This window comes from Ammospiza caudacuta, chromosome 3 (assembly GCF_027887145.1).
Source record: "Ammospiza caudacuta isolate bAmmCau1 chromosome 3, bAmmCau1.pri, whole genome shotgun sequence".
In the NCBI taxonomy this organism is placed as follows: Eukaryota; Metazoa; Chordata; class Aves; order Passeriformes; family Passerellidae; genus Ammospiza; species Ammospiza caudacuta.
The window spans coordinates 57000276-57024734 of NC_080595.1; the positions used below are offsets into that span (position 1 = coordinate 57000276).

The 24459-nt window shown below is 39.9% G+C and overlaps 1 protein-coding gene across 2 annotated transcripts in view; it reads right to left on the minus strand.

Annotated features, from left to right (window-relative positions):
* Window positions 1-357: 357 nt before the first annotated feature.
* ARID1B (AT-rich interaction domain 1B) overlaps window positions 358-24459 on the minus strand; it is a 325248-nt gene continuing 301146 nt past the window's right edge. For both annotated transcript variants that reach the window (XM_058801602.1, XM_058801601.1), the window contains 7 exons: window positions 16530-16668; window positions 15347-15519; window positions 13546-13696; window positions 10904-11000; window positions 6855-7644; window positions 5859-5989; window positions 358-3850 (listed from right to left, as the gene is read on the minus strand). In XM_058801602.1, the coding sequence (XP_058657585.1) occupies window positions 2138-3850; window positions 5859-5989; window positions 6855-7644; window positions 10904-11000; window positions 13546-13696; window positions 15347-15519; window positions 16530-16668 (3194 nt within the window). In that variant the 3' untranslated portion in view covers window positions 358-2137. The remainder of the gene's footprint in view (window positions 3851-5858; window positions 5990-6854; window positions 7645-10903; window positions 11001-13545; window positions 13697-15346; window positions 15520-16529; window positions 16669-24459) is intronic.

Here is a 24459-nt window from a genome sequence, read left to right on the forward strand (position 1 = left end):
TCCACTAACAGTGTAATTATGTGGCAATTCCAGGGAAATTGATTATTATTAGCTTTTTATGATCACACTAACAAAGTCAATGATCCAAGATAAAATAGCAAAAATTAGTGCTTGAACAATATTCAGCAACAAGGTATCACCAGGTGAGAGTGGATGTATCTGAAACCAGCTAATTCCTGAAAGGGAAATGGCCATCTCCCACCAATTATAACGATGGATGTGCTCCATTAAAGCCTGATCCACTCTAACGGGGGACTCCCAGCATAAGAGGCCACGTAAGTATGCAATGACACATACAGTATCCAGAAGTGGGTGGGTGTTTATTCTAAATACCCACATCACTGGGGTATTTGCACCTTTAACCAACAGAGAGAATTACAGGTAGTGAATACAGATCAATTTCTTCCAGTTGGTTATTGCTTTAACAAAATGTTTTGTCACTTTTTCTAACATCTGCCTTCAGTCCCCCAAACACAGCACGGAGACTGGGTACCTGCATAGTCAGAACTATCACTTGTCAGCCATGTCTTCCCCTTTGAGGCTTCGTGGTTTTATATATAATAATTAAAAATGCTTCTCTGAGATGTGAGAAGGCTTTTCTAAAAGAAGAGCAAGTTGCTGCAATACAATAGCGTAATATTTTTGAAGGTCATAATAATAAAGTAGGGGAAAGAGAATAATCATTATTGCTCTTTCTTGTAATTAGTTTGCTTTCTGATATCCCACACTGTAACTAGAACACTATTCAAGAACACCCATCACAGTGCTTAACAAGATTTAATGTACATTTATTCTTAACATGTGGAACATATAAAGATTTTATACTGAATAAATGAAATTCATTAAGCCAGAGGAAAAGGAGGAATTTACATCAAGTTTTTTCTTTTTTAACTACATTATCTTGAAATACAAATGCAGATTCTTGTCACTGAAAAATCTTTGAAGTTGTGTTTCTTGCTTTTTTTTTTCCTGTATATATTTTTTGTCTGTAGACTGGTAACCATTTTCTTAAATCAATCCATACGTAACCATTTCCACACCTTGATTTATAAAGCAAATTGTGATCGGCTGCTCTCCCGAAATAGAGCATGACTTTATACATACAGAAACTTGTACATTACCCTCAGTTGTTGGTTTTCTGTGTTGGGTTTTTTCTTTTTTCTTTTTTTTTTTTTATTATTTTTTGGAGATATGGCCCAAATGAAAGAAAAAAAAATTCTACTATCACTTTGTAGATACCACATCATGAAAAAGAAACTAAAAACTTTGTACTAAAAAAAAAAAAATGAGGGTATGTTTCATGTACAACTTCTATATACATCACGGCCCTTAGGCAATAAAAAAATATTTTAAAAAATGATTAAAGGAATTGTGAAGAACTGTCATTGTGGAAGGTCAAAAAAAAAAAGATGTAGACAAGACAGTTCTGGTGAGGAAGCAATTGATGTTTAACTTCAGGTTTTGTTTAAAAATCTTTTAACTTGACTTATTTTGTTTTGTTTTGCTCCTAGCCTAATATAACCATTTCTCCTGAGGAGAAATCAGTATTGTTTTGGATTTTGACTACTGACTGACACCCTTCTTGATCCCCTATACCTACATCACTAGAATCTTCTATTGCACAGAGCTTTGGGTGATGGTATACAAGTTTTTTTTTATTTTTTCCTTATCTGAAAAAATAAAACACACAGGAACTTGGTATGTTGGTTATTTTTCACCTTTTTGTTTCAAAGTGGTGAGATTTTTTTCCCATCATACAATGGTTTGCCATAACATTTTTTTTAAAAAGTCACTAGTTCGCTTCCCAAAAAATATGCAATACAAACATGGAAAAGAACATTGAAAAGGATAATCTATGGAAAAAAAAAGTGTGACCTTTGAATGTACTAGACAGCAACTTTGGTTAAAAAAAATAAAATAAAAAGATGTACTTATACACATAGACAGCAAATATTAATTTCATAACTGTTCAAATTAATAATTTCTTTAATTCCCAATTGGTAAATAGTGAATGGGGCAGAGGAGCAAAGATTCTTTTTTTTTCCTTCTTCCTACATTGGATAAACAAGAACAGAAAACAGCCAGTTATATGTGACCCTCTAATCTCCACTCACACATGCTTGGCTTCTCACTTATGTCATAACTGCCCAATCTGAAAAAGTACATCACAGATGACAGATGCAACCAGAGAGTTCAGGACAGCAGATATTGAGATATCCAGCAAACGACCCTCGTGCAAAAGGAACTCGGAGCGGTTCTCGTCCACTCTCGCCATGGCCAGCAAGGCCTTGGCTGCCCTGCACATCATGTCTACGCTAGGCGGCTCCAGAGGTGGAGGCTGCATGTGCATGAGGTTATGCTGGCTCTGCTGGTACTGGGCCATAGTGACCCCATCCTCCAGGAAGCTTATCAAGTTTCCAATGCTTCCCTTCTGCACAGCTATTGCCCTTGCTGCTAATGTGTCCCCCTGGGCAAGGTTCGATAGGAGCGCCATGGACATTTCTCGGCAGACCGGGTTTTTGCGGTCCCCAACGTACCTAACTAAAGTAGCGTAGAGTTTCTCCTGACGGCTGAATGGGGGGGTGGCCAAGATAAGGTCCACATTATTGTCCTGGATACTGAGCTTACACAGGGTCTCCAGCACAAGTCTCTGAGGCGAAAGAACTGAGTTGGGCCCCACGGTTGGAAAAGGATCCTGTGCCTCTGCAGACGGGCACACCATCCAGTGCAGCAAGCCATCCAAAATTGGCAAACAGATGCTTTCCGTGTAAGCAGACAAGTCTAGCTGCCCAGAAATGTTGGCTAATGTGACCAATGTATTATCCCTCAAGACCTCGAGGCAGTCCCACCACCACTCATCCTTGCTGCAGGCCACCCCTTTGTCCTCCTCTTCCTCCTTCTCGTAAGTCTGCGGTGCTCGCTTTCTTTCTGGATGCTCGTGGTGAAGAAGGATCAACTTTCCCAGGATCAGCACCAAGCCTGGATGTTTGGACATTTCGGTGTCATTGCCAGGCACAAAAGACAAGCTACGGACGATATTTGACACACAGATGCAGCGTTTGGCCAAGGAGTCTTGCCAGTGAGTTATGGTGCATAGAGGAGTCTCATCCCGGCTCCTTGGCTCATCCTCTAGCAGTTTAATATTCCGGTGGCTTTTGGCTTGATGGATCCCGAAGGGAAATTTACTGCTCTCTGTTTGGGAACCAGAGTTTGAGTCTTCAGGTAGTGCTCCTGGCCGAGCCGAGAGGACATCATCAATGGTTGCTGTTATACTCTTTTCTTGCTGCTCCTCAGATTCACTTTTCCCCTCGAGGTCCTTCTTTTTGCTTGGAGAATTCAAGGGAGGAGGGGCTTTCCTGCGTGGTGGAATCTCCATCTTGCTTTCAAAGTGAGTCTGGATATGCTCAGTTGTGTCACCACCACCAAGCTGCCAGTGGAGAAGTCCACTGTCAAATTCCTGAACGCGTCCAAGTTTGTCAGATCGGTCAACAACAAATAGGTTATTTTTCTTTACAATCTTTATTGGCAGCTTGTCAAATTTACTGGCTTGTTTTGGCCTCTCACTTGGATCAGCAATGGCACCAGGAGTAGAAAAAACAATGCTCTTTTCTTCTCCTTCTACCTTTTCATCCTCCCCCTCCTCCTCATCTTCATCAAAATAGTCAATACATTCGTCATTCTCATCTTTTCCAGTATCCTCTGCCAAGGACTGACTATCATCTTTCTTGGCTGCTTTGTGATCAAGTGCTTTGTGGCCTGGATCTCCCACTTCATATTCCATAAGGATTCCAAAAATGTCAATCAGGCATTTTCTAAAATATTCTACTAAAAGCTCAAGAAATCCAGACAACTGAGGGAAGAAGAAAGAAAGAACATAAAAATCACATAAATATTTTTGTCTGCATGGAATTTTACTAGGAACACTGATGCATTCATATGTGAATATTTCTCTCATCCTGCTGTGGACTTGTGGCTAGGTCCTGCATGGCAGAAGTTAATCAAAAGAAATTCTTGTAGAGTCTGTCCAAACAGTATATAATGTCAAATTATGACAGCTCTTATTGTTTCAGCTGTAACAGCTATGAGACGTACAGAGCTTATAAATGTCTCCTTTAAGCCATAGCAGACATCTGGCTTAGCTGTTCTGTCCCCTTGGAAATGCCTATTACTCTTCATTTTTTGTACAGAGTACTGAAGCTCCTAACTTGGCTATTTTTTCTGATTTCTACTTTTATTAGATATCTAAAGTTTGCAATTTTTCCTTTCCTCCTTTGTCTCTAAAACCAACTGTCATGTAGGAACCTGCAGTTCAGGGTCCAGGTACTGATATCCTAGATTAATATCTCATCTCTACTGGAATAGATCCATTTTTTTGTCTGGCAGTAGTTTAAAACTGTTTATGGAAGCTGGTGCTGTAAGTCACCCTTCAGAAACAGTTTTCATTTATGTTTAATCTTCTTAATTAACTTGTAATCATTTTCTTATGGAAAGGCAGTACCTGAACTTGGTATTAATTTACACTTAGTGGTTTTATTATTAAAATTTTTTTGTTGTTATGATGCATTCAGCTCAATTGTCTGGCTTTTAATGTGTTTTTTTTTAAATTGTGGGCTAATGGGTTTTCAGTAAAATGTCCATTCTATATTTTGTCCATTCTATATTCTCTTATGATTGCCAACTTCTCAAAGAACTAAGAACAAACCGAAGCTTATCAAAACCACAGGAGTTACGAGGCATCATATGATCCAGGCTGCCATTGTAAACAGAGTCCAAAGCACACATTACAAAAAGAATATAAGTATTTACAATATGTTGGGTATTCTGTGCCATTTGCATAGGGTGTATTAACACAACTTCTGTCAGAATTCAGAGGAGATTCACCTCCTTTAACTTCAAACACCCACACTAGTCACACAACCTAACCTAATTGTCTTGATTCCTTTTATAATCAATGGTCTTTTACAGGCCATTTCTAGGGTATGATTCATCTGACCTACTTTAGATCTCTTTTTCTGGGTGAGATAAATCATGCTATAGATATCCCTAGTTCTAAAGTCAGGTGGGATGTAATGTACCATTTGTGTCTGTATTTAAAAAAAAAGTCATTATATTTAAAAAATGATGAGCTACACTATTAGTAACCAAGGAATGAATGGAGGAGAGAAACTGAATATTTAATTTGTACAAATTTTAGATGACGTGAATTATCAGCATGCCATCTATTACTACCACCTATCAGGCAAATGATTAGAGCACAGCTGAAAAATGCTGGGAGGCAGTGAGGCGAAAGTACACACTGTTAAATCCTGTGTTGTTTGTACACTATGGATAGACACTGGATTTTAGCCTTTAAATTGTCAATTTGGTATTCCTGTGAAAACTTAATTCACTGGAAGAAGAAATGGAACAGAAAATAAGCAATTAAATAAAATCCCACACTCTCACAGGGAAGCACTGAACAGGACAAGTTGTCACCAAAAACCAGTTTAATATAGTCTTGCAAAGTCTTTAAAGAAACACAGATTAAGAAAGATTACTAACATACTGCTGTTTTGAGGGATTATACTATCATGTGTGTGAGTTTATACATTAGGCTTTTGGCAGTGCTAAAATTCTTATATTCCTACATTCTCCTTTCTACAAGAAACATCCTTTTTTCAGGCTTCTTTATTTCCTCTGTGTGACCTCTATCTGTCTCTTGTTACTCACTGTTGCCAATCATAAACAAGTGCAAGTTTTTCAGTATTAAAATTTATGTTAATTAGAATAAATTGGAAAAGCCAGCAGCATTTTTGTAGGTATCTTATTTCAGTTTTTCTTCCCGTGAAAGTTGAGAAGTATAATGCTTTCCCACCTACCTGAGAGAGGTTGAAAGTAGCAACAGTGCTGTCATCATACAGAAGAATATTAATAGTGTCTAGCGCCCAGGTACTTTCAGCCAAAAGACCAGATTTAAGAGACATCATCACTCTCCAGGCCTCAGGAGTTACTGGAAAAAGAAAGACGGAGAAATAAAACAGCATTAGTGCATCCTTGGAGACTGTTAGTGAGTTCTGAAAGAGTAAACTGTGACATTGTGAGGATGCAAATTTAAATTAAGTGGCTACTGATTAATACCCTATTTTCACTGCTTAGTTCTGTTCAGTTTTCTGTAACTGCTGCTAAGCCATAGTGCTGGAGAATATCCTGGCAGGGCCCTTCTTCCTGACACTGCTGAGCCTGAAACAATCATACAAACTAAAGAGCTTGACTAACCCAATTCATCAGTAAACAAAGGTAGGACACTGTCAGGAACGTGGAAATCTGAAGTATGAGAACTTCAGATGAATGGATGAAATGTAACCAAACCTTAAGATAAGAAAATACTTGGGGATCTTTTTAAGAAGTGGGGGAAAAACAAACACGACAAATACTATGGAATGATTTAATGGACCATTCAAGGAAAGCAGAGACTCCAGCTACAGAGCAGAATAGCATGAGCTTCCATGGAACAAAAACATGGAAAGCTTTGCTAAGCTAAATGCTGTACTGGTGATTTAACAGACATTCTAAAGGACATTTCAACACATCTCATTTTGAAATCTGAGGCAAGCTTCATTTTTAATGCATTTGTGAAGACCTTGAGTCTCCATATAAAATATTGCTTTCATTTCATGTCAGATTGTCGGGATGAGTTTTACCTATCATCCTCACTGATGCACGTTATCACATTTTTATTGAAAACCATCACACTGTAGTTACCAAAGTTCACTATTTGTCAAGAGTGTCTTAAAATGTGAAAAAAAACCGCCAAACCAGAATCTAAGTCCCTTTCCTCGCAATTTATATTAAGGTTGTTTTTTTTTGATGCTTACCAATATCTTTTGAGGTAATCTTTCGTCTTGGTTTTAAGACTGGTTGGGATGCTTCTACAGAGCCTGGGGGGAAGGTAATCTCTCTCCTAATCGGTGGTGGTTGGGGTGGAGGTCCTGTGACCTGTGACACTGGAACTGTGGGTATAACCTTTTGCATCTTCATGGAGGGTAGGAAAGGAGACTTGCTTGGAGACATACGGTTTTCCAAAGAACGCTGGAAGGATGCTGGACTTGGAGCTCTGGAGATGTGGTTTGGCATAGAGGGTGGTGTCTGGTAGGATGACTGAGGAGGTCTAGTGATAGGCTGCATGGAGGCTGAGGATGACATATAAGAAGGCTGCCGTTGGTTGACATGAGAAGGCCACTGACTCTCGTGGTTTATCCTCTGGTCAGGTACCATCATATCATCAGTGCGATTCATCCCTGGATACGGAGGGGCCTGTGCAGGGCCTCCTGGACCTTGCCTGTTCTGGTAAGGGTAAGGCATATCATTTCGTGTTGGCCACATGTTCTGCTGAGGACCTTCACTGGAGGATGACGACTGCATGGGGCCACCAATCATCTGGGGAGGTATTCCATGCTGCTGCATTTGTCCTGGGCCCTGCATCCTTTCCCTGTTATATGGATATGGGTACTGTCCCTGCATGGGCCTCCTGTCAGGCCCTGTGTAAGCATTGCCATACTGGTTATACATTTCCTGCTGCTGGTTGCCATACTGCATGTTATACATATCCCCCTCGTGGCGTTTGGCTGGAGGCCCATACATGCCATCCATGTGTCTCTTGTAGTTCTGAAAGAAAATTTTGGAAAGATGTGTCACTTTTACTCCGCACACAATACAAATATACTGGATGAAAGCTCATTCAAAAAGCTGAAGGCGCTTAGTTCTAGAGGGATCGTGCTGACTCCAGAGTCGGGCACACAGCGCTGTTAGGCTTGATCCATGCTTTCTTTTTAAGCCTCTGTTTTGCTGTGCTTATAACTGAATACTGAAAGGAAGCTTATCCTTGGGCTAAATTTTCTTATGCTTGCTCTATTTTTTTCCCTTTCCTTCCCCATCTGTCAGACTAAATTCCACTGGTCATTTCAGACATGTATGAAAAGGCAACAGTCCTCACCAACTAAAACATTTTCACTTCTTTTTTATGCTTAGTCTATTAAGAAGAAACATCTTAAAAAAAATCAAAACCACCCAGTGAATCTTTTCAAGAGACAAGCACTGAATAAACTCTTAAAGTAACAAGATATGCTGCAAGCATGCATGTCTGAAACACTGAATCTTACAATATGACATCAGCTACAGACAATAAATTCATTAATAGAAGAAAACAATCTGCTGCATTTGATACTCTGTGTAATTCCCAGGAATACTGTCCTCTTTGGGCAACCATCCTCTTCCCAAATCATCCTAATCACATTTAATTTACTGTGTGATTATTACAGCAAATGGTCACATCCAAACATTCTGTTCTAGTTTGAGCAGGTTCTTACCCTGCTGTTCTGTAATGAATTAAGCAATGTAACTAACAGCTGCCACCTATGGTTTATTCCCTCTTTGTTTCTCACCCTCTCAAATGGGGAATGTTGTGTGAGGTAAGCTGTTTTACCTTGGGGAGAGCTGAGTGGTTTTTAAACCATACAAGCTCGAATGTATTTATGTTTAAGATGGCAGAACAAAAAAAAGACATGTTGCTCTTTGAGGGGAAGGTGGTAAGGTTTGCAGCGGTCCTTAGTTCCTGTGGGAGTTTGTTCCACAGTTCAAACCACACTGACTGTTCTGAAGCAAAAAATGTGAATTAAATGGGTGATTTTTGAATATATGATCTATGGCAAATTCAAAGTTACAGCTCCCCCGGAAACTCAGTAGCTCAGTAGCATTGTACAATGTATACTAATGTACTAGAGTTAAGATCAGATAAAATTCTCTCTGTATTCAATAAAGGAAAGTTAAAACAGCTCTGGGATTCATAAAGTCATCTTCCAACTTTGGTGCACATAAAACCACAACTACTGTATCGTATGAAAGTATTTTTTTTTTCAACTTACTATTGAGCTTTCTGGCTATCTGAGAAATACCTATTTCCAGCCTTACATGAACTACTTGCTGTACCAAATTGCACCCTTGGGGCCAATTTCTGCATTAAGAAATGACTTGGCAGCAGCCACACCTAAGAAGGTCGTGTTTGTTTTGCCACAGTGACTCAGTGCTCACAGCAGACACTTGGGAATGAAGCATGTGCCTTTTTAAAAGCACTCCCACACCCTGGCACATGCAGTGCCACTGTGCCCAATGGTCCCCAGTGCAGAGGACAGTGATGCACCTGAGCTCCTCCCTCCTGTGGACATGCTCAGCAGGACACTGAGACTGCACCACGTGTCTCTCTCTCCACTGAGATGCGGAATTCTGAGACCTCACAGAGGACAAAAAGCCTGCAACCAAGACAGGGCACCTGCTGCATAATAGCTCTTGGGATGTAAGCATTCATACAGAAACTGGAAAACCTGGCTCCAAGTGTTTCATTAGCCCCAGGCGTTCATGCTCCAAACACCTCCTTTGCAGGTCATTCCCTAGCCTTTGGGTTGTAGATAAAGCTTTGAAAGGGTCATTTTTCACATTCCTCCTGAACTACTACAGAGTAAGATTTAGGAAATTGTAAATAAGCTACTGGCAACAGAATGTCTAGCTAAATGAAGAAGTGGAATCCTCTGGGGATGGGAGAGAGAGGCCGAGGCTGGTCAGGATCCTTGTCTTTCATTCTCCACTGCTTTTCTGCATTAATGCATTTTGCTTTCAAGAGTCATTGTACAAAATATATAAACAGTACTAAGGACAGAGCCAAATATATTTTTACAATTCTAGCTGTCTCCTCACTTAAAGGAACATGTAGTTAATATATTCCCTGCACATGTTAGCATGGAATATCACAAACTATTCTGTTATATATCTTTGCAGTTACCCCACTAAATCACCTAGACTGCTAGCATATGCTCGTCATAAAAAACAACAAAACAGTTTTCTGATTATGCCATCTTTGAGATGTTATCAACCAAAGAGATAAGCAAGAAATTCTGAAATTTAAATTTATGTATGCTTTTAGTACAGTGCAATCTAAGATCTGTTTTGGTTTCTCCCGACCACACTCCCAACTCCTGACCCCAATTTCCTAGTAAAGCTCTATCCCAAACTGAAAAGAACTATCTGAAATTGGCTCAAAACTAGTTTACATTTCAGTTTTTTATAATAAGGAAATGCTTTCTATTCTGAAAGCCAACTTCAGGTATTGTATGACTAGAACTGAATCAATAACACGCAGAATGAAACTGATCCTGTTGAAGTCAGTGGAGTTTTGCTATTGACTTCTAATGTGGGATTTTGCTCACAAGGTATTAATCATGCATGTAACAAAAAAAAATTATTAATTAATATAATTTGTATTTTTGAGTTGTAGGAATTGGAGAGACTGCAATGTACAAATGTTTAAACTATTTTTAACACCAATAACATTCTTGCCTATGTTTTGATGTTATTACTAGAGACATCATGTTGGAATATGTCCTCTGATCTAAATTAAAGATAGGTATCTCATATGACCCACCACAGCACTGAAAATAATTAAGAGTGTTGCTCATTTTACTTTGTTCCAGTTCTTTGTTGGGTTCACTTGGCTGCATGACATTAAATTAAGGCCCTTGAACCTGCCATCCAAACAGGTTGTTCCTTCACTTGTTACTTCACTTCTGTTTGTCACTTCACTTAACTATGCTTTATACTTTCCCAGTCTGCTGGTTATTAACTTGGGACAATCACCTGATGCACATCCAAAGCCACAAAACATCTGTTAGAATTTACATTCTTCCAGTGTAAGGAACACATTTACCTACAGCTGCACATACATTGTTTATCCATACAGGCTGTGACTTTGACCAGAATTACAATGCTCCTCTGTGCCAAAAAACATACACTTTATAAACAAATTTTTCAATACAGAATCCTGGGGTGAATTTTTTTAAACAGATGTTATGAACATAGCCATTTCCCCCTCTACTACCTGCTGCTGTGGATACATTCCAGGTTGATGTCCTCCATATGGTGGCTGTCCTGAGGGAGGTCCTTGTCCTGGATACTGCTGCCCATATGGTTCATGCCTAAAATAAAGCATTCAAATCAATACTTAGAGCTGCTGGAGTTTTCAAGCCACCAGGAAAAGTAAATTCCTCTGAAAATCTTGCACCTTGAAGGTATCTGCCATCTGGAAACAAGGTGAAGGTACAGTCTGGTTATGGTCCTGAGCCTGAGGTAGTAAGCTCTGCTGGAGCTGGTTGTAGAAGGAAGGAGGTAAAGTAGATAGAAGAGAGGAGGAGCAATGAAGATAAAACAGAGGGATTTAGAGGGAGCAGTCAGGAATGGGACGAGGGTATGGTCAACAAAGAGGTAAGAAAGGCAGCTGCAGACATGGGGAGCCCATCCTTGGTGGGGAAGTATCTGGTGTAAAGCTAAAAGTTTGCAGGTAAAAATTCTTGTGGCAAGCTACAATTTTAATCCAATTCTAATAGCAAGCTACTTTCTGGATTATTCAAGAATATATCAATTTAAAGTGAGTAAAAACAGTACTCATAATTTTGGTAATGTTTGTGTAATTTTTAATTAAAGCTACATAATGAAGCATACACAATAAGAGACAAAGTTGTGTTGCACTTGGAAACTTACCTGGGGCCTTTAAGACCTCTGAGGAGCACTACAGTGCAACATTTTAAGCACATATGAATGAAATTTAGGTTGCTGAAATCAAGTACTTGGAAAGCATTAGGACTGATAAATAGCACTGTATTGCAGGCTAATATGTCAGTAATTTCTCTCTGTACACTATCAGTGAGAACACATCAACAATTAGAGGATAATTATAGAAGTAATGTATCAGGAAGAGGTACAGAAACAGAGAGCTGGGGAACTTGACATGTTAAAAGAACTAATGGGACCTCATTTTTCCAAATGTAGAAAACTAATTTCTTTTAAAAAGAGATGACCAGAGAGAAAGAAATAGCAATTCAGTGTCCCTAAAATTATGACATGGACGGAGAGAAATTATCCAATGCCTGTTAAAAGAACAATGTAAATGAGGGGACTTGTCTGTAGCTGCCCAAGAGTATATGCAGTAAGACAAAATTCAGCAAAGGTACACACGTGTTATACATAAGGGAAGACTTTCTAAATGTTCAGCTTTTTAGCCACAGGATAACCATAAGCCAGGTGAAATTGTGGGAGCTTCAGAAGTGGGATAATTTAATGCTGCTGGAGAACTTGGGCCTGTAAACTACATTCTAGTCCTGTGCTGTGCAGCAGATACACAAGGTAGGATGTACACTCCTTTTCTCACAGCTGATACTACTATTGCAGAAATCAACTCACTCACAGGAGCCTCTGCTGCCCTGCAAGAACTGAACCAAGGGTAAAAGCCTAAACAAGAGAGCAAAACAGAAGTAACACAGTGAGAGGCCACACACTCTGCCTGCATGCTCTCTCTCACAGGGGCTGCCAGCTGTTAGCTGGTTACTGTGGGTACTACAAACAGAGAAATCAGGGTTCACCTTTGCTGGCCAGGGTAACAATTAGGAGAGTACATGCTTGGGTCACTGTTTGAAGGCACCACATTGCCTTGACCAGGTGGTACCATACTGCCTTCAGGACCCAGCCCGTGATCCAACCTAAAAAAATGACAAAGGAAACCTCATTCTGTAAAAAGTACTTCTTTTCCAAAATTGCCAACCTAATAAAATAAATCACATCCTTCAACGGAAACATTCTCTTCACTTAACACCTTCCACTTTTCACCAACTCCCCAGCAATGTGACCAATTGAACAGCATGATGATACTTGATTTACTTGACACATCTACTACTTAAAACTACTGACTGAAAACTACTTTGCCCTTACACTTTAAAAACCCACACTGCACTGCTCTGTTACCATCAGGAAACAAAAAGAGAAGCTAAGTGCACAGACCAATGAAAGGAAAAGCAGGAATATGGCCACAGCAGCAAAATCTGCCAGAATACTTAATTTAATCCAAACATTCCCAGAACATTCTGCTTGCTCTACCAATGCTTAGACATCAGTGATTTTACCACTTTTTGTTTCCAAAGCCTTTCCCCAGATAAACAAAAGATGACCAAATTTATTTCGTGTACTTCACTGAAGGACAAACTTATGAGAATCCTGTTGGACACACTGCAAGACTGATGCTGCTACAGCTCTGACAACAGACTCCAGACTCTCCAAAGGCAATTCACTCACAGACCACAAATCAGACACATTTAGACTGTGCATTTTGTTTTTCATTAAAAGCCAACTAGCAATTGTTTAGGTAAAAACATGGCCAGGAGACCAACTCAAGTGCTACTTTATGCTATCACAGCCCAGCCCAGCTGCCAGCTGAAGGCAGCTGTCAAAGACACCCACGAGCTGATCTGCTGCAGCCTGAGTGATTTCTAAGGTGTGACAATTCCTCCTTATTAATTTCTGTGAACAGCCAGACTCACTCATTACCAATGATTTGACTCCCAGTGATTTAGTAAGATGCTGTAGGAAATGTAGGCTGCTATGTTCTCTGCAAAGTGGAATGGGAAAATGAAAAGGGAAGAGAGAGGATCATTTTCACTAATGGGATTTGCTTTTTCCCGAAGATTGACTCACCTCCTGTCATAGCCACTTCCATAAGAGAACTGCTGTCGCTGGCTCATGCTCATGTTGGACATTGCTCCAGATGGATTCTGGTTATACATATCTTGTATTCCACTGTTAGGCATTTGTCCAGGGGTCATGAAAGGCTCATTGCTTCCAGGCACTGCAACAGTCAGTAAAATGAAATTTATTAATCTGGGTGTTTGAAGTTCACTTTCTTTTCAATGAAGTATTTTAGGAGAATGTTCAGATCCCTAACACTGCCAAGGAGAATTAGCAGGTGGAGGTCTAACAAGCTCTCTGGGGTCTAATGGGAACACATGAAGCACCATCACTACCAAGATGATGGGTATAATATTAAGGAGCTGCAAGTAAGGAAAGAAATCTCCTCCTATGGAAATGAGCTATCAGGCACCAGGCAGCTGCTTCCCTCTGGTCTTCACAGCTGAAGATGAACTTTAGTCTTGTTCTTTTCACTGAAACAATGCTAAAAATGAACGCAAACATAAGCCTGACAAAACAGATGAAAGCAAATCTGCTAGTTTGAACTACAAAGCTGTCAGAATCAAATTTTTATTTCCCCCCATAAAACCCTCATAAACATATATACAATAATGTTGTTTTGGAAAGGATACTGTATCCTAATATAGCTTCTCAAGTAGGACAGGCATATCTATGGGTCCAAGAAAAGCACTATTATCAGATCTAAATCACCAAGCAAACAGAAGAGACTTCAGTCCCTCATAGTAGATACTGAACAGAGATATTTCTGTTTCAACAGGATGAAGTGAAATGTATGAGAAAGTACAACCCACCCACTTAATCTCATATAGATATAAACCTAAAGTGAATCTAAAGCAGAGAGTGTTTTCCCTTCCTTCAACTGTGTTATATGTTAGTGTCCACAGTCCAGGCAAAATGATTTAAAGGAAAGGCTTTTAAAAAAAATCACATTCAATTAACTACCTCTTTTAAAGCATCTCCCTACTTCATCACATCTCTCCCTTTCCTCAGTTTCATAGCCTCTTCTTGCCGTATCTCCCTTTTGCTCTGTTTTAGTTTACACTTAATCTCCTCCATCAGCTCTTCTCTTTACAGCCATTGTGAGCCCTGCCTGTGTTCTTTCCTCCTACTTTCCTATATCTGAGGCATGCAAGATTGATTAATTTTAAAATCTTCTTACAATATCCACAAAACCAGCTGTAGGTTAAGTACGCAAAAGGACCAGAGTAAATTTTGAAATTAATTTTAAATTTTGCTTTTTAAAAATAAACAAACTTAGAGTGTGTTTATCACCTTTTATCACCTTTTGTCAGGGACTGCCCAAGTAAGAAAAAAATTAGCTTTACTATTATGAAAAATATGTAAACTGAGACAGAGAGTATTAGGAGGCTTGCTCAGTTTCACACAGTGAATTCCCACACTAGTCCTACTACAACCAGGCATGTTGCTTCACCACTTCACATTCTAATAGTGAAGTCCAGCACTTGATTTGCAGAATAGCTTACTAACATCAAGAAATATAAATTCTAACCCTATGATTTACGCCATTTCCCAAAACTTATTCCTACAAACATTTTTAGGATTCTCTTAATTCCAAAATAACAGGCATGACTGTGAGTGGGGAAAATATGACCAGACCAGAAACTCAACTGCACTGCACCTCTCTTTTTGCTACAAGGACACCAATGGCAACATCATCACAGTGACAAAGCTCACTCTGACTGCAAAATCTTGATTACCTAAGACACAGGGAAGAACACTTAACCAGAAAGAAAATACAGGGAAGAACACTTAACCAGAAAGAAAATACCTTTTCTCATTCCACCGAAAGGATCTTTATTCGGTTCATATGGCATCCTTCCCATCATATCTGGCATGTTTATTCCCTGCTGGTATGGTGCATTTGGCGTCATGGAGTTTCGCTTTGGAAACGCTGAATCACTTACATCAGAAAAGGGATCATGCACACTGACTGCGCTGTTTCTGGCAGATTAAAAAGAAAGAAACATTAACATCATCCTGTATTCTTAAGAAAAAGAAATTCTACAATAAATGTTGTGGCAGTGATCAGTGCAGGATGAATAAAAGGAAGATGCAAAAGACTTTCAAAATGGACAATCATTTAAAAGAATCTACCCACTTTTCCCTCAACCTTCTCTGTTTACTTACCTTAGAGATCAGGGTTTTTTATTTAATTCTTCTATTTGTGAATTCCTATCACTCATTTAGAAGTCTAAACCTTCCTGAAATTTTACGAAGCTGTTTTGTTCTTTTTTACCTAGAAAGCTCAAACTGAATTAAGATGATTAAAGAAGGTTCTTGCTATCCTTTCTGCAGCATTACAGATGGAGCAAAAAAGAAGTTGGAGTGGCTCTGCACACAGTACAGAGCTCAGTCATGTTCCTGCTGAAGTCATAAAAAACTGTTTTGCTGGACTTCAGTGGGCTAAGGCTCCTTAATGAATGGTGAGACAGCTTCACTCCAGATTAAGCCAGTCTGTGAGACTTACAGAGCACAGAACTGAAAGGGGTCTCTTGGTCCACCGAGTTGAACCCTCTGCTATCTCAACTACTGTTATTGTATGTGCTTTTCACAATTTGAACTCAGGTAACACCTTTAAACCACACATTTCTCCTTCCTGAGCATGATCTGTTGACCAGAGGTGTACAGGATAAGTGAGGAGAGGAAGGTTGTGGTTCTAAGTAGGTGCTCTTGGGTTCCACCTTCCTCCCCACTACTGACATATTGACATGTACTTCTTTGCACTGCTGCTTGTCTGATCCTTTTCTGGTGTTTAGAAAGCTAATGGACATCTCTCTACTCCTTCCTCCCCTTCCCTCTTTCTCCTCCAAAAATAAGTAGTTTTCTGCCGCTTTTTAGACTCTGACTGGTTTACCACAAAATCCTACAAGTGCCAAAGCAGCTAGGAAAGACTGGATTAAACTGCTGTAGAAATAGAGCAATAAAAAAATGAAGCAAAGCCCTTTTCATACCTGCCACCCTGCATAGGTGTCATCTGTCCATGAGGTGTGGATGCTGGTGTTGGGGGCTTCAAATCGCCTGGCACTTCTGTCATGGAATTACTACCAGTGGACTGTGGAGTCTGTGGGCCTTGCAAGGAACCAGAATTAGCTGAAAAATTTAAAAAAAAAAAGTAATTATGAAAAGGTAGCAGCCAAATTCCTGTGGAAATAATAATCATCAAGGAAAAAAAATGGTTCTTTCCTCCAGATGCCTGTGTATACTTCAATCCATCTCAGTACTTCATAACTTCCCCCAAATCCTCAGAGATGAGGATATGCTGTGTAGTAATAGCCATCATCTTTCCTAGAACCATGAATTTAATCTGCTGCCTGAAGCAACATGGATAGAAATCATCCAGATGAAGGACCATTTAAATCAGAGGTCAGAGATACAAAGTTAATTGTCTGTAGTTTACAACAGAGTAAATGAAGGTTGTTACTTGGCATAGCTTCTTCATATAATCACTATCACAACACATGTGTTTATAAGAAATATTTCAGCCAGAAGATTTTCATCATAAATTTAAGCTGCTATATTAATATAAACTCATGTTTTTATTTAGCACTAAAAGGCAGACATTTCCATGGTGAAACATAGCAAATGATTAGCAGCACACTGCAATCCTGTGTCATCTTTGAGACAGCATGGCAAAAGCTGGCATTTAAAAATGCAAAAGGCAATGTGGGATCAGAAGAAAACAATAACTCAAAGTAGAATTGGAACAGAAGGCAACAGATAACAGATAACTCCTAAAAGAATTGTAAAAATTTAAATGGGCATCTTAACAAAATGTTAGTTAGGGTCAGTGATGGTAAAGCATATGTAACAAGAGCAGGTCAATTCTGCAAAGGATCTGTTTAATCAGCAAAAACTTATTTGTTGAGATCTCAGACAGCAATAGAGTATCTGTACTAGGGTCCTCCTCAGTGGAGGTAAATACCTTGATATTCTTGGTATAACAAACGTAGAAGAGCATTTTACTGTTGTGTTCCAATGTGACTGAGCAGCAATAAGGGCATTAAATTAATACATCAGATATTGGTAATGGTGAAGCTGATGGTAAAATACACCCAGACCAGTCTTCCAGAGTACACACCAAAGCTGCTATTTACATGTGACTGCTGAACAGAAACATGCCCTGAGCCCAAAGCTCTACATAACAGTTTTATGATTTAGAAGGTGGTAAGTGAGGATTAGTAACAGCATCTAAGCCTTGGATCTGACAGGTCTTGCAGCAGAAATCCTACGGAAGGAAAACTTGTAGGATTCAAGTCTTTAGATGCAACTGGGAAAAAAATTAGCAACAGAAAAAATAGACAAATCTAACACACTGAGTAGGACATGGATTTGGCTTGAGAGGTCCTTCTTTTTTATGAACTGTCATGTAAGTGTTTTATTATGCCTGCTTATCTACGTTCAACCAATTAACAAAACTTTATAAATTACTGTTACAGTGAAAATTGGAACAAGCAGTATGGGTTTTTCCTCTGTATATGAAAGAGAGTAGTTTATAATTGACTCAGAATCCTAGAACACTCATCATCCTGACAGGCAGAGCTTGTTTTTAACTGAAGAACACCTTTTTTATATGTGTTTCATATATATCTGTAACACATGTTCTCCTATCTGGAAATCAGTCTCAGTAGCAAGTGCATATGTAAAATCAACTTTGTGTGGACCACATTGTTCTTGTCATCAGCTTTCTGAGCAGTTTTGAATTATGCTTACATAGTAATGAGGTTCAAAAAAAAGTTTAGGAAAAGCTCTCTAATTGCATTAATACAGGAACAAGAACATTTGCAACACCTAATATTAGTTATATGAGTCTACAGTTAGCTGAAAGCTTTAGTGCTATAATAAAACAAAAACTAACCATATTCACATAACATGAGCTCTTTGTATATTTGACACCCAAGCAGGTCAGGATCATTCTTCTCCCCTTGAGCTTTAAACACAAATCTATATTCTTCTTAAAAGCTTGAAAGCATTTCTGAGTTATGTCACAGATTGTCACATATTAGAAATATGTAAGCAAACATCTTACTGTACCCATATGCTTACTGAAAATTCAGATATTGCCTAACCCTGCATATTTCTCTTATGCTGGGCTCTTAAGAAGCAATTAAGCTTTTCCCTATCCTACCTGAGCAAGAGCTTAATTCATATCTCTAGGAAACCTAAAGGAAAAAAGTAAAAGATTTTTCAGTATTTACAAGCTGCAGGAGTGCAAATTTATTAATAACAATGTGTTTCATATCCTATTCTATAAAGAATGGTTTAAAAGAGAAAAAAAAGACACCCAATTGAGAAGTTACAAGTCCAATTTCCATCTTCAGGTTGGCAGTTATGAGGTTGTTTATTTTTCCTCTATCTTTCTAAATGACTGGTTATGTACAACTGAAAAAATGGAAAGCAAATGCTGTCAAAGTTTCTGGTACTGCTTTGTTAACACACTTTGCCCCTGACCTCCACTGGGTTAGAGACACTTCTAGAGAATCACAGAATCACAGAAGTTCAAGACTGGAAGAGACCTATAAGATCATCAAGTCCAGTCGATGTTCTAATTGTTCACTAGATCATGGCAGCAAGTGCCACATCCAGTCTTTTTTTGAATTCTTCAAGGGATGATGACTCCACCACCTCACTGGGTAAATGATTCCAGTATCTGACCACTCTTACTGTGAAATATTTGCTTCTTAATTCTGACTTACATCTCGCTTGACGCAACTTGAGACTGTGTCCTCTTGTTCTATCTGTTATCGCCCGGAGAAAGAGACCGATCCCCAGCTCACCACAGCCACCCTTCAGGAAGTTGTAGAGAGCGATGAGGTCGCCCCTTAGTCTCCTTTTCTCCAGGCTGAACAACCCCAGCTCCCTCAGTCGCTCTTCGTATGGCTTGTGTTCCAAGCCCCTTATTAGTCTCGTTGCCCTCCTCTGGCAATAGGAACTGCAAGTCTTTCAATCTCTGGATTAGGACTCCATCTACCAAGAAGAGCCTGTATTTACTATTTCACTGTAAATGTTACATTTGCTGGCTGCACTCTGAAATTTTTACATCTATTTTTACAGGGATTTTATTATGTTAATGCTTAATTTTGATTGTGGACATTGTGAAAGAGAAACAGTATCCTTTAGAGTGCTTCATAAGCTTCAGTATTAAACCAAGCTCTAAGAAGGAAGACAAACAACAATGTTCTTTTAGGAAAAGTAATCTCTGCTTACATGATTCTTCAGCTGTCTTGGGATGTCCAGGAAAAAACCTGTGGGTTCACAGATACTGAATTCCTCATCCCACATCCACATCTAAGCAATAATTGTCTTTCCGGTATCATAACAGATTTGTAAGAATATGCTTTTCACAATACAAAATACATCAAAACTTAAATACAACTGACATCCTGGTCAGTGAGAAGGTGAGGTCTTCCACAGTTTGCTGCAGAAGCATGTGTTAATCACACATGATAGCATGCATTGTTCTCTGCAGCATGTAATTATGGTACTGAAATGCCTTATGCCTTGCAAAGCCTGCATGGCAGTAAGCACTGTTTTCTGGAAAGACCTTTATTTACCAGAGAAGAAATATGCAGCTAAAAAGATATACTAAACCTTTCTCTTACCAGCAATTTTTTCCCTTTGGAAAGAAAAAAAAAAGAAAAGGAACGAAGAATGAAACCTCTTGAAACTCCATTAATGTGAGGCCTGACATGCTCTCTAGGATATTCCTACCTTTTGCCAGAAGCTACAAATGTATACTCTAAAGTAAACAATGGAAAGGTTACTGAAGGTTAAGTACATTCACATACTTCAGAGTGAACAGCCAGCCACCACGCTGGGAAGATAATTTACACAGCACGAAGCCAGTGCCCCAGCTAGGCTGGACTGGGGGCCGCTGGCGGCTGCAGGGCCCCCCGGGCAGGCCTAGATGCAGGCACAGGGCCAGGTCCTCCTGTCCCCCAGCCACCCCTCCCAAGCCCTGGCCCATCTATCTTCAGGGGGGATTCCCTGGCTGGCCTCACACACGCTCCATGACATCACCTGCCTGCTAATAATAGCACTCAGTCAGGCACCGCCAGCAGCAGAGACGGATGGCTCTGGTTACAGAGGCACTCGCTGAATGGCCGTGTCCTGCCGTGCCGTGCATGTCGCCCCAGCACCCCCTCCCCAAGTCTTCTCTGCTGCCAAGGAAACGCAGGCAACACACTCCTAGTGCCTTCTCACTCCCTACTTCCAGCACAAGCCTACGATTTCCCCAGGTTTGCTTTAATGAAATCTCTGTTGACATCAGGGCCAGCTGCTGTTACTCACAAGCATCCTCTGCTGGACCACTCTGGCCATCCTGTTCATGAAACACAGGATAAACTCTGAGCCTGTTCTTCTGAGAGCTGTGCACACATAACCACACACTGCAACTAAGAATTCAGAGTGCCAGAGTACAGCAGTGGAAGGTAACTCTTTATGCTGATGCTCCTTTGGAATTTTTTCTCCAGCATCCTTTGGTGGTTACAGTAATGCTGCCCGTAATTCTTCTCAGTTTAGAACTTGCCACATTATTTGTGAGCATTTTGGTCAAAACTATCAAACACACATGACAGGAAAAGCATTTTGTCTTCGCATCTGCTCCTGGCAAAAAGGAAGACCTACAATGCCTCTCTCTCTAAGGGAGTTTTTATGCAGCAAAAGTCATCAGCAGGTGCCATGGCCCTTGGCACAGACCAGTGATCAGGACAGAAGGCCATCAGGGATCCTGCAATAGTTAGTTTGTCATTAGGCATTTGCTGCTGGCCTTCACCGCTGATGGTATTACCTGACCCAGGCAGATTTAAGCTGATGTGAAGGCCTCAGCCTTCCACAAACATGTCACCAACTTGCACAGCCTCAGAGCAGTGCAAGGCACACTAAAACATTCAGGCCCCCATCCCTCCCCAGGAGCTTTATGAACCAGCAGAAGAGGCTCTGACAGTGATATGAAGTAAGAACAATTGAAATGAGTACCTAATCCTAACCCTAACACCTTGGCTACTGTGCAAATCTCTGCTGATCAAGGCCAACCGCTCTGTCACTTTGCTGCTCTACTCTCACTCCTTTTTTCAACTTCTTATAATTGCTGACACTATTGTGAATTTCACTGTACATAACACTAAATTATTTACTCCTTTACGTACCATTTACCTTACTAATGATGTTGTAAAAAACAGAAGTGATGGGAGGATCCTGAATATACAAGCAAATGGACAAACACATGATCCCAGACCACTGTTTGGCAGTCCCATAAATTTGACTTACACATCACATCCTTTTCTTGACCGTGCTCCTCCATACGAATCTCCTCGCCATGGCTGTCTCACTGTGCTCCCCAGCACTCCCTCTATGCCTGCATTCTAAAGGTCATCTGTGAGGCAGTCACATACCCACCCCTTGGGTGTGAGATATCTGCAAGAATGGATTTGCTCTAAGCTGCACTTCAGCCTGCTCCCACCTTGCATAACCACCCACCTGGAAACTGCAACGACATTCCAACTGAATCCTTCTCTGTACCATAAAGGCTGCCAGTCCTGATGCATTCTTATGAGCAATTGAAATATTTAATTTTACAAGTTTTATGAAGATTGGCTGACTTTTAAGATCTCAAGACTTGTTTCATAGCATCAGCTGGTTAAAACTGGACAAAATACAGCACCTTCCCCTCTGAGACAAATTCCTCTGCTTTCCTATCAGATTAACTTCAGCCCTAATACTGTAACTAGTTCCCTGCAAATGGATTTGGCTTCTAAGTGGCTCTGCCTACACTGAGCTAACTGCACATGAGTGGCTAATGGTTAAAGTAAGGACCTTGGGAGGCTACTGTTTCTTGTTGTATTGGGCTCCTGTTCCCTCTGAATGCCAAAGAGTGACAGATTATCTAAAGTATGTCTACAACTCCGCTTCTTTTGTGCCTCTAAAATGTTAATGTTGGTATATACTTGAAGAAAAAGGAACAAGAAAAAAAGCTGACTATTAAAGAGAACAGGCTTGTACTCTCTGAGGCATCTATACCTCAGCGGGATTTCATGTACTAAAGCTGATACACACTGGGAAAGCCTTTCTCCGTACAGAAGTGCAGTCCCATTCAGTGACACGAGCTCTTTTCTCTCCAACAAAACAAACCTTGAGATCCTTGCTTGCTTCCCCCTTTTCTAGTCTCTATGTCCTGCTGTGTTTTTATTTTAGAAAAATAGTTTCAGTTCTCCTCAAAGACAGCTTGCTTGAATGTTATGATAAATTTAAACTTGGACTTTGCCTTTTTCATTCATAGCATCATGATGCAAAAGGACCCTGTAAAGTGGTACATCTGACATTTCCATTCCTTTGTTTCATGTTTACATATTTAAATAGCAATTCCTCATCTCAAAATTCAGCTGATTTATGGTGATCATCCCCAAATAAACTACTGAGAGCAGTATTGGAGAGAGAAGGTAAGGAAGGAGAGAACAAAGCATAATACTCTTTCATTTTTAGAGACAGATTAATTTATTCTTCACTGTCCTCAGCAAGTCTAACCATTTCAGCTTCGCTTACCAGTCTTCTCAGGAGGTGATGGGCACCTCCAACATATATTATTTTTTGCAGCTGTGCACACTCAGGACACACTGTGCTTATTTCAGACAGATAAATATTTGGACTATGGGCTTTACTTCCAGTACCAAGTGTTTTTCTCTATCTTCTAAACTTGAATTGCAAAGTAACCTAATCTCCTCTCTATTAAACAATCACCACTGAGGTACCTTATAACCCTAAGTTTTCAACAAGGTGGCGGAAATATTTTAAGCTATTACACAGAGATGTGCTTAGGAAGATTTTAACTGAACACTCCCTCAAATCCTTACACTGAATAAAACAGGCTGAGAAAGATTAAAGCCTTATCACTGTTATCTTTTTCTGTACTGAGAAAGCACTATTGTAAGAGATAATCTTGGAAAGGCCAGAACTTTATTATATGATTACAAAGGTCTTTGCAATTTTCTGGTGTCCATAATAGGGTAGTGAAGTCATGCAATTGCAAACTGTCTGCAGGGCTTTCTGGACTCTCTATTTCCCATTTTCAGCCAGTGAAATGTACTAACAGAAACTAAGTGAATTAATATTTTCCTAAAACTGTGTTCTACCGCAGGAAACTCCTCTAAACATTCCAGAAATTATATTCTCTTGGCAGTAAGTGATGGTGGTCTGCCTAATAAGTAACTGTGCAAATTCTGTCAAACTATTTTGTTGGTCAGAAAAACTAGTAACAAAAGGAATAATCCAAAATAATTAAGAGGTTTTTTTACTCTTCCATGGGTAGTCCAGAAGTCAACAGCTAGACTAATACTATGACTCTTCCTATGTACTTAAAATGTTTCCACTCAAGAATAGTCCTGCCTTAAGTATCAACTGTGACTATTAAATCTTGAATATCTGAAGTGACATGAATTTAGAAAGGAGTGGTTTTAATTTACACCACACTGTAAATGCAAGAAAGAGCAGCCAAAATAAAGCAATCATAGTTCCAATTTTTCAGATGAGAAGACAAAACCAGTGATTCTAACAACTTACCTGACACAGAAGATTAGCAACAAAAGAACAGAGCATGCCTCCAAACTAGGATGTGTGGCAGTGAGGACACACCGTACTCTCAGCTCTCCATCTGCCACACATTGAACACGAGCTGCACCAGAGCAACCATGTGAGACACGCCCATCAGTCCAGCATCCGCCATCCTGCTCCAACTGAAGCCTTGCTGATCAACACTTGTGCTGAAAAGCAGCTTCAGTCACAGCAAGGAAAGTGCAGGTACCAGAGCCTGACCTTAGGCAAATGCATGCTCCTGTCATACAGCAGAAGCACATCTGTGCAGACCTCTGTTCTTTTTACTATGCCCATGCC